Source organism: Arachis ipaensis, chromosome B2 (genome assembly GCF_059453495.1).
Source record: "Arachis ipaensis isolate K30076 ecotype BB chromosome B2, ASM5945349v1, whole genome shotgun sequence".
NCBI lineage: Eukaryota > Viridiplantae > Streptophyta > Magnoliopsida > Fabales > Fabaceae > Arachis > Arachis ipaensis.
In genome coordinates this window covers 90093044-90103841 of record NC_142437.1, presented here as the reverse complement: position 1 = coordinate 90103841, position 10798 = coordinate 90093044, and the positions used below count along the sequence as shown (strand labels likewise).

Genomic DNA, 10798 nt, shown 5'->3' with positions numbered 1-10798 from the left:
ATTAGTAATATTATACTTTTATATTTTAATACTTTTTTTTAATTATAAGGGAAAATGACTTGGTTAAACCAAGTACATTTGAAAATATCCTGAATGTCTCAAACCGAAAATTGCAACGTCAAAGTCCCAAACCACATTTCTATATAATTCGATTTAGCAAAACAGGTAGTAAATCGAATCTAAATGATTCGAATTAACTGCTAAACGAAATTCAATGGAAATCGAATAAAATGAATTCGATTTAGAAATGAACTTAAATCGAATCTATTAGATTCGATTTATACATGCAACCAGCATTAGAGTAAATCGAATGTAATTGTTTCGATTTACAAAGAAGGGAGGTATATAAAAACAGCTGCTATACGAAATTTTGTAGAGGAGTGAGATTCACAATGGCTAGTGATGAGAGTTTTGTAGCTCTTGTGCACTATAGAGGGTCCATTAAGAAGAAAACACGATCAGGGATTAAGTTCACTGACAAGGACCCGCTGAGTGTTTTTTTCAAACCTTCGACAAGTTTCGCTGAGTTTAAGAGTACTATACTTCAGAGACTAGGACTGCATGGCGTGAAACAGGTGGAGAAGTTGTTCTATCGTATTCTGATCTCCGTGTTACGCGATGATGTAAAGTATATTCATTCATTATTAGCAGTGACGAAGATATGCAGGTGTTGTTTCATTGTCGCCGTCAGTTTCTTGAGGTGAGGACTCCGGAGTTGTTGGTGAAACTTGTGAATGTGGCATCTAGTTCTAGAGGCTCGAACAGGAATATGCACTCCACAGGACATGTAGCTAGCTCTAGTGCATTGCCTGTTGGATCATCGTCAGCAGTACCGGTGTTTGCACCCGAGCCAGACTTAGTGGCTTCACCATCGTTTGCCATCAATCTGAATCGAAGTTGTGATGCATTAGTTAGCGAGGCTGGACCATTGGGAGGCGGTGATTTCGCGGCGCCCAGCTCTCCTCTGTGTGTTCCGGTAATCGGAGAGGTTGGAGCACGCGAAGGGGTTGAAGATGCATTGCAGGATGATGATGATGATGATGATGTGGAGCCTGCAACGATTGCTGCGGATGATAGCAAGGAGGAGAGTCCATGGACGACTCCATCTGTCGGTGGGGGAGCATCTAGTTTAGGTACTAATCAGTACCCCCCCCACTTCTCTGCTCTGGAATTGGATGCCATGGGGCCTCAGGAAAATCAGTCTGTACCTGTGGGCTTCGGGGTGAGAGACTCGCAAAATGCAGGAGGTGTATCTGAGTTTCAGGTCGGCTAGCAGTTTCAGGATAAGGAGGAAGTTGTGCTTAGCGTGAAGACCTATAGCATTCGCCGCGGGTTTGAGTACAAGGTATTGGAGTCGGATCACCGCAAGTACTATGGCAAGTGCAAGGAGTTTGGGAGCGGGTGCGTATGGCTAATCCAGGTCAGCCTCTGCCAGCGCAAGGGAATTTGGGAGGTAAAATGGTACAATGGTCCTCATACTTGTCTAGCCACATCGATCTCTAGAGACCACAAAAAGCTTGATTATCATGTCATATCGGCTTTCATTATGCCCCTGATCAGAGCTGATGCTGCAACGTCGATTAAGGTACTGCAGAATACCACGGAGGCACACTTCGGGTTCAAACCGACATATAAGAGGGTTTGGATGGCCAAACAGAAGGCTGTGGCACAAATTTATAGAGACTGGGATGATTCGTATAATGAGTTGCCAATGAATGTGCCAACTCTGCAAACTCAACAGAAACCAACGATCTCCACCCCTCCCATCCTTTGACATCAGAAAATCTATGTTCAGGGCAGCACGTGGCCAACCCTGAACCCCACCAAACTGAGACAGAACCCGATCTACCGGATGCCACTCAATAACAGCGAAATAGATTAACGCTGTCGCAGCCCTCCACAAAGTCATATGGCGTGGCTCCAAGATCTTGGGATGTACCACCTGCACCACCTCCGCCAGGCTGTATGGCATCCATAGAAACTGCGCATTCAAGCTCAAATTGTTAGTCCACATAAACTAAAAAAGATTAAAATACAACATGAACATGAAAATACTCACATCCTCCGGCTGGAGCAAATCAATCCTCAGCCTCCAATTCGCGACACGAGGCCCCTTGTCGCTCAAGCTCAGCTGATAACCTCCCTATCTGAAAACAACAACATTTAGTTAACAATAATTGTAGATGCTAAATAAATGGAAAATACTTCGCATGGCTAAATGGAGACTACCTCGAGGCCAACGACCAATGGAAAACATCATATCCGTCCGGCCGGAATCCAGGGAACCTCCAAAAGATCCACGACTGGAGGAGCTGCAGTGGACCAGCCAACTTGACAACATTTCTGTTCGCCACACGGCACATGCACTTGTATAGCCATGACAGCACAGCGGAACCCCAACTGTACTGACCCATGTCCTCCAACCTAGCGACATACGGCAGCCATCGGATGTGGAGGCTGGTACTTGACTTGTCCCCAAACAGCTGTGTCGATAGGAGCATCAGATGTACGCGCGGGCGTACCTCCTAACCGTCTCGTCATATGCCCCCTGTGGAAGATCACTAAACGTCTCCTCAAACCATGTGCACTTCACTGTGAACTTGTCGATGCAGTTCGTAGGAGGCAACACCCCGAGCAGCTCCTCAAACCACACCCATGGTGGTCGGCCACCCTCTATAAACCGCGGAAAGTCTGTCAGGCAACCGCTAATATACTTCCTGTCGATCGGGAGACCAAGGTGGTACGCTACATCCTGTAGGGTTATGGTGCACTCCCCAAACGGCATGTGGAATGTATGTATCTCAGGGCGCCATCTCTCTACGAAGGCGGTGACCAACGGTCGTCCAACCGAAACCAACTCTAGTCAATCTTGTAAGATGGTACAGACCAGCCATCTACAAGTAAGGCATGATCCTATCATCCAACCTCATACCGTGCTGCCGTCTCATGCTGCTGATGCATCGATGGGCTGCATAATAATAGCACCTGACTTCTCACATTCGTCACAAAAAAAACCTCTCAATGAATCCTAACCAATCTTTTATAGATAGAAACGCTAACCACTACATTACTCCGAATCCAATTCTTCGTATTAACAAAACAATTACTAATATGAGATAAAAACATGTTCTCTTTATTAACAAACATAAAAAACAGTAGTTAACCCTGTTCATTACTCTACACCTAACCCTATTTTATAGTTAATGACTCACTAAGACTGACATGAACTAAATTTAAATATCTGTTTCTGGATTTATTTTAAAAACCCCACACTAACAGTTCTAACTAACTACTAATTTATTTAAAAAAAATTGAATGTTAAAAAAACACTAACCTCAAGGTAGACGGCTCCAGCAATATGCGCGACTCCATCAAGTCGATACAGATGATTCGGGTCGTCCTCCATGCATGCAAAGTCGGTCCAAACCGGGTTGCTTCAAGAGAATCTCGGAACTGGGTGGTGGGGTTCGGAGTGGGGTTTGAGGTTTGTAAGTTCAAATCAAGTGACTTCGATTTGTTTAAATAACGAAGAAGCATGTAAATCGAAGCAAGTCAGTTCGATTTACAAAAGCATCAAATCGAAACAACTTGTTTCGATTTGCGTTTCTTTTGAATTCCGTGGCTAAATTGAATTAAGTTAATTCGATTTACATGTTTTCTGAAATCGAATTCACCAGCTTCGATTTATTTGTTTTCCTACCACGAACGTAATTCGAATTTATTTGATTCGATTTGCATTCAAATTATTCTCTCCCTTAATTCGAATCATTTAAATTCGATTTACTACGTATATGGCTAAATCGAATTCACTCAATTCGATTTATATAGAAATTAACATTAGGACTTTGACGTTACAATTTTCGATTTGGGACTTTCAGGACATTTTCAAATCTACATGGTTTAACCAAGTCATTTGAGTATTATTTTTATATATAAAATTTATAAATTTATATATACTAATTTTATATGAGATTGATTCGATTTGACCTAATTTATTTTAAATTGCTTTCGAACGAGATCAAAATAGTTTCTAGCATTTTTTTTTTTATCCATTTTCGGGTCTAATTAAACCTAGTACAATCCGGGCCATGAACACCTGCGTTCACAAATACGACTGGATAGGCTTGGCGTAATGGAAAGAAAGGGCCTTGGACATTCCACTTTGTACGACGAACCCATTGGTTTAGTTTAGGGTTTTAATGCTCACATCAGTTAGTCAGCTTAGCTAGCGTCAAAAAGAAGAAACAGTAAGTGAGAAAGAGTGGCCCCGATCCGATGGCAGCGTGCTTCCTCTGTCCCTGTCCACATCCTTCATCTGCATCTGCATCTGCATCTCCTTTGGATCTGAAAGAAGAAGGAGGAGCCATCTGCATCACAATCGCCATTCCAACACACAGGAGGAGGACCAGGATCAGATGCAACCTCTCCGTCCCCTCAAAAACCAACGCCATCACCAAGACCGAGCCCCACCCCGTCTGCACCTCCGTCAAAGCCTTTGCTCCAGCAACCGTCGCTAATCTTGGTCCCGGCTTCGACTTCCTCGGCTGCGCCGTCGATGGCCTCGGTGACACCGTCTCCCTCACCGTTGACCCACACGTCCACCCAGGAGAGATCTCCATCTCCGACATATCCGGTACGGGCAACAACACTACCAGGCTGAGCAAAAACCCTCTCTGGAACTGCGCAGGGATCGCCGCGCTCGAAGTCATGAAGATGCTTGGAATCCGCTCCGTCGGCCTCTCCCTCTCTCTTCAGAAGGGTCTCCCCTTGGGAAGTGGCCTGGGGTCCAGCGCCGCCAGCGCCGCCGCAGCCGCCGTGGCTGTCAACGAGATCTTTGGCAACAAACTGGGGGTGCAGGAGCTCGTCCTGGCTTCCCTGAAGTCGGAGGAGAAGGTTTCCGGCTACCACGCCGACAACGTGGCGCCGGCGATCATGGGGGGGTTCGTGCTGATCCGCAACTACGAGCCCCTGGATTTGATCCAGCTGACGTTCCCGGCGGAGAAGGAGCTTTTCTTCGTGCTGGTGACGCCAGAGTTTGAGGCCCCAACAAAGAAGATGCGAGCTGCCCTCCCTTCGGAGATTGGGATGCCGCACCACGTCTGGAACTGCAGCCAGGCGGGGGCCCTAGTGGCGTCGGTCCTGCAGGGGGACTTGCCGGCTCTCGGGAAGGCTCTCTCCTCCGACAAGATTGTTGAGCCTCGCCGTGCCCCCTTGATTCCCGGCATGGAGGGCGTCAAGAGAGCCGCTCTCGACGCAGGTGCTTTCGGCTGCACCATCAGCGGCGCTGGCCCCACTGCCGTTGCGGTCATTGACGACGAGCGCAAAGGAATGGAGATCGGTGAGCGCATGGTAGAGGCTTTTCTTAAGGAGGGCAACTTGAAGGCCTGTGCTAACGTTAAGCACCTTGATCGCGTTGGTGCTAGGCTTATTAGTAGCACCAGGATTTAAACGAAGAAAAAAGCATTTAACAAATGCCAAGGAGTTCTTTCATATGCACTTATGCAGGGTGCTTTTGTTTGTGCGAAGAAGAATCAGTATGAGTGCATAATAACCGTGCTGCTTCAAAAGAAAATCTTCCCTTCTAAACTAAAGATTTTTGTTTGGCTTCTTTACTACAAACAGAGGAGAAACAGGTTCTCAGAAATGCAGCTTTTAGGATTCTAATTGCTTTTACTTGACCCTGTAAGCTTAAAAATAATACTTAAATTCCATTAAATGTAACAGTTAAGTTCAATATGGTATTTTAACTATACCATATATCCTTTCTTTCTATCTTTGTTTTAGAAGTTGGAAAGTTTTCCTTTCAAATTTTACTGCCTTTTGTGGGATTAAGTTTTTGGTGCAAACTGCTGCATTTTGATGTAAATAGATTTTTGTGATTTTTATATTGAAGTCATGTGTGATTATGATACTGTTATCCTTCACTTCACTGTTGTTGACCTTTGCCCAATGCTTGATTTGGATTTGGTTTTGGACTGTGCGCTCTTTTTTTTTTTATTTATTTATTTGTTTTATTTTCACTCTCAAAATCTATGTTGATAAGAAGCAAACTAGGATGTGAAGGTTTCTGCAGTTGAAATATCTCCAAAGCCTGTGGTTATTGGGAGCGCCACAACCTTTTATAGCAAGGAATTTGAAACTTACCATTTAGAAAAAAAGGATTAGTTGATTTTGAATCAATGTGGGTAATAGAGTCCTTTTTCTGCGCTTAACACACCATGCTGACACTACACGTAGGTTTTGAATTAGTGCGGTAAGAGAGTCCCTTTTCCTATAACTATATTTTAAGGCAAGAGATAAAATTGGTTTATCATTGATTGCTCAAGCAGCTGAATTGCCAACTCTTCCATGGAGTGGTTCTGATGTATATTTCACTCCCCAGTAATTGTGCCTTTCTTCTGTCTAGGGTGCCCAATTATAAGTTTAAATTTTTTTTCTTATAGGTGAAAATTCCTCCAGGATTATATGAAATATTTGCATAAAGAGAATTGGATAAATACCCTTTTGAGAAACTGTCCTAACCTTACTTTTGTGTTCTTTTTTTTTTCTTTTGGCAAAGTTTAGAAAGTAACAATCACAAGGATGTTTCAAGTAATAATCACAAGATGAAGTTCTGATGCACATCCTCATTTATCTATGAACCTATCAGGTATGTGCTCTACTGCTCTCTGAAGTTTCAATTCTTAATTACTTTTGGTATAATCCTTACATGGTGTCTGTCATAAAATTGTTTATTGCATTATCACGTGAGCTGTCACTCATAATTTTAACATTGTTTTATCAATATCCCTAAATGCTAATTGTATACATTCGACTTCTATTAGCATTTAGCAGTAAGCAATACATGATGCCTACTCTATTCGGATATCAACAAATATATTCCTAAAGTATATGACATTTTGGCAAAGAAAATGAAAAAGAAATAATTTTCAACTCCGTGTGTTATATTATTGTTTATGAAAAAAATTAAATAATAAATATGATGATTTCTCTTTGTAATATAGATCAACCAAGTTGGAACTGTTACAGAGGTCATTGAGGTGGTGAAGCAGGCAAAGGAAGCACATTGAGAAGTGGTAACTTCCCATAGATGTGGAAAAACTATAGACCCTTTCATTGCTGCCACTGGAATTGAGAAAATCAGAGAAGTAATATGATTTTCTAGAAAATAATTCTTCTGCCTTCAATGTTAAGATGTTATGAGTTTGTTCAAGTGAATTTTCTTGAGAAAAAATTCTGCTTCATTTGCGAATTGGCTTCTTGAAACTTAGGTCATTACTCTTTAAAGCTTTTGTGGTGATGCCAGAGTTTGAGGCCCCAAAAAAGATGCGAGCTGCCCTCCCTTCGGAGATTGGGATGCCGCATTGCGTCTGGAACTGCAGCCAGGCAGGGGCTTTGGTGGCGTGGGTCCTGCAGGGGGACTCACCGGCGCTCGGGAAGGCTCTCTCCTCTGACAAGATTGTTGAGCCTTGCTGTGCCCCCTTGATTCCCGGCATGGAGGGCATCAAGAGGGCTGCTCTCGGCGCAGGTGCTTTCGGCTGCACCATCAGCGGTGCTCGCCCCACTGCCGTTGCGGTCATTGACGACGAGCGCAAAGGAATGGAGATCGGTGAGTGCAAGGTAGAGGCTTTTTTCAAGGAGGGCAACTTGAAGGCCTTGGCTAACATTAAGCACCTTGATCACATTGGTGCTAGGCTTATCAGTGGCAACTGGATTTGAATACCTATGCCACTGCGGCTGCCATTGCCATGGTATGTTATGAACCATCCTTCATCTTCAGTTCATCAAGATGGTACTTCCCCTATCACAAAGAAAAAGACTGCACTTTTGCAGTGCTTTACACTCCGAATATGTTCATTATACTTGTGTTTGCATTTGTTTCTCTGCATTGCTGGCGATAAGATTGGGAGATTTCACTCATAAATTTGGCTTATATGTTATATTTGTAAATTATCTATCTATATCTATATCTTTTAAGATGCATCTGCTGATATGCACATCATTTTCTGAGAGTTTCTTTTTCCGGTTAATTGCTCTCTATGAAACCTTTGGGTTTATATTCTCTGGGGAGAATCCAATAGTTTCACTCTGGTATAATTGCAAAGGATAGCAAGGTAAATACGTGAAATTACAATTAGAAATTTTGAATAATGCAAGGTACTTCTTGAGAAAACTCATGATTTTATAGAGAAGTTAGAAAGAAATGCGGTCATGTTATTTAAAGATTTATTCATCGAAGAGGAAATTTTATTTTTGTTATTTATATTTTCCCTATTTTATCTTTTCACTTAACTTCCATGTACTCCCAACAGTCCCAAGTATTTATCAAGAACCTACTCTTAGAGTTAGAACAATGTTGGTGGTGGGTGTGCATTGGTGGTGGTGGAGTTGGTGGTTGAATTGGAAGTAATTTAGTCTTTTTGAATATTTGTTTGATTTGTTCATTCAATACATAGACAAATATTTTGAATCTGTCTTCAATGTCATATCATCTACAATTCTACATCAACCAAAAAAAACCATATATTGGATTTGATTTTTATGCACCAAGTGTAAAAGAGTTTTCACACACACAATTAATTTAATAATTTTGTATTGTTATGTAAAAGTAATTAATTTTTAAATTTACTACTTAAAAAATATAAAACCGATTAAATAACTGTAAAATTAAGAAATTTATAATATTAGTGTATTAAAATTAAATTCTTGTTTTCTATTGCCATTAATATCAAAAGATATAAAGAAATAGAATTGTCATGACATTATTTTAACTTCTTTCGATGGAAAATACCGAGTTTTTAATTTGAATATGGAACCAAAAGCAGTGTTGAACTCGCGTATGGGGAGGAGGGGTGTTTCATCTCGTTGTGGGATCAGAGGAAGCAGAACTCGGACCCTGCGAGTTGTGTCTCTCAGAGTGTAAAAAAAAATTACCCAGAACAAACAAAACGGAGGGTCCAAATTCCATGTTTCAGATTTCAAATTCCATCAGCTGCAAATCGGACCATGCGATTTGTGAAGCAAAATTTCATGACCAAAGAACTCGCATGGTCCGAGTTGTGTACTCTGAGTTTTTTCAATTTTTTAACACAAATCGGACCCTCCGATTTGTGTACTCTGAATTTTTTTCAACTTTTTCAACACAAATCGAATGGTCCGATTTGTGTACTCCCACAATTTTAAAAAACACCAAAAATTACCATGTTAAAATATATTACTTATTTTGCTTCCATATCAATTTTTTTTTTTGTGGAAAATACCACATCGAGCATAAGTGTCAGCCAAGACAGACAAATGCGCAAGTGTTATGCCATACCGTTATAGACTTTTGTTCCTTCCCAATTTGTTTCTGAACCAATCAATTAGAAATAAAGTCTATTACTATTTATTTGTGTATAAATATATATTTTTTAATTTATTTTTATATGTATTTTATGTAATAATTGATTCAGTGACCAAGAATATTAAAACTTGTAATTTGCACCGATTAATAGGTCAAGTATGTTTTTAAAAGAAGAATTTGATGTCTCAAAACAAAAGCAAATATCATGTTTTTATGGCTTACTTATTATGTTAGTTCTTATAATTTTACTAAATTTTTAATTAACTTCTTATATGAGATTTTATTTTCCTACGTTCTCTTTCTGATTATAAAGTAACAAGATATTCTCTTTACAAAATTTGTTTATATATATATATATATATACATGAGATAATAATATCTCCAGTGAGAAAGTGATAGGGCACTTTTTCTACGAGACTTGTTTATTCATGCATTGAGATATTTTTTTTTTCAGGAGATGCACATCAGAGAGCAGATGTTCGAGTTAACTACCGGATGTGTCAGGTCTGACAATATAACTGACACGTGAGCTCATGGCCCGTATAACAGGTATGTATCATATGTATTATAATTGCTTGAGTCTGCATAATTACTTGGTTTGCCTAATTGATATTCGTTAACTGCTAATTGTGATAGTAACTTGTCATAATTATTTTCTATGTGTGATTGTTTGATTGTCTATCGGATTACTTGTGAATGTAACTTGTTGGTTCGGATTATGGTGGCTTGTAAGAGACTGATTTTATTATGGTTTGAATGTTGAATGAATTTTGGGTCGGAGGCTGTGATTGATTGATTTAGTTATATCTCTTGTTGTGTTGTGGATTTTGGGACAGAGGCTGTGATTGTTGGAACGTGAACGAATTTTGGGCCGGAGGCCGTGATTGGATGAATTCTTAGTAAGTTTGGTGAAATTGTTTCTTTAGTATGTAGTGAAATGTTACGGTATATTGTTGAGATTGGAATTTTCGTAAATAAAATATGAAATTGGATATAAATATGAGTTTTGATGATTTTTGGTTTTGAATGGATAGTTCCATGATTTTGAATTAGTGAGTATTATGCGCAATGATCAAGATTTGAGAAGATAGTTTGGCGAAAAGATTCGTAAGACAAGCTATAATCACGGCTGTAAAATAAATTCTCATATATATATATATATTTTTTTTTATGACAATTCTGAAACTCCCTACTGAGATCGTGCATTTAGATTCTCATTCCCTACAACTTTATCTTTTTCATAAAACAAAAGAGAAGTCTATAAAGACTTTACTAAGTTTTTGGTTGTACCTTATTTATTTTATTATCTTAGATATTCTTTTTCGTCCTGTTATCATTATTTATATTTTTGTAAAGGACAATAAGAATTGTTATTTTATGATATGTGTTTGTATATTATTTGTGTAATTATTTTTATATAAGTTATTTTTGTGACTGTAAAGTGTGATGAGATAT

The 10798-nt window shown here is 40.0% G+C and overlaps 2 protein-coding genes across 2 annotated transcripts; both read left to right on the top strand.

The window, feature by feature from the left end:
• Positions 1-392: 392 nt before the first annotated feature.
• Positions 393-1273, top strand: LOC110269245 (uncharacterized). The gene is made up of 2 exons (XM_021116947.1): positions 393-623; positions 668-1273. Exons 1-2 carry the CDS (start codon positions 393-395, stop codon positions 1271-1273), a joined length of 837 nt encoding a protein of 278 aa, XP_020972606.1.
• Positions 1274-4016: 2743 nt separating this feature from the next.
• Positions 4017-5924, top strand: HSK (homoserine kinase). The gene has a single exon (XM_016328081.3). It carries the CDS (start codon positions 4276-4278, stop codon positions 5446-5448), a length of 1173 nt encoding a protein of 390 aa, XP_016183567.1. The 5' UTR covers positions 4017-4275; the 3' UTR covers positions 5449-5924.
• Positions 5925-10798: the final 4874 nt, after the last annotated feature.

Bases quoted from the DNA above. Each gene is read 5' to 3' on its own strand.
- LOC110269245 (XM_021116947.1), top strand. From the start codon at position 393: ATGGCTAGTGATGAGAGTTTTGTAGCTCTTGTGCACTATAGAGGGTCC. The intron at 624-667 runs GTAAAGTATATT...GAAGATATGCAG, and splicing joins TCTCCGTGTTACGCGATGAT to GTGTTGTTTCATTGTCGCCG.
- HSK (XM_016328081.3), top strand. From the start codon at position 4,276: ATGGCAGCGTGCTTCCTCTGTCCCTGTCCACATCCTTCATCTGCATCT.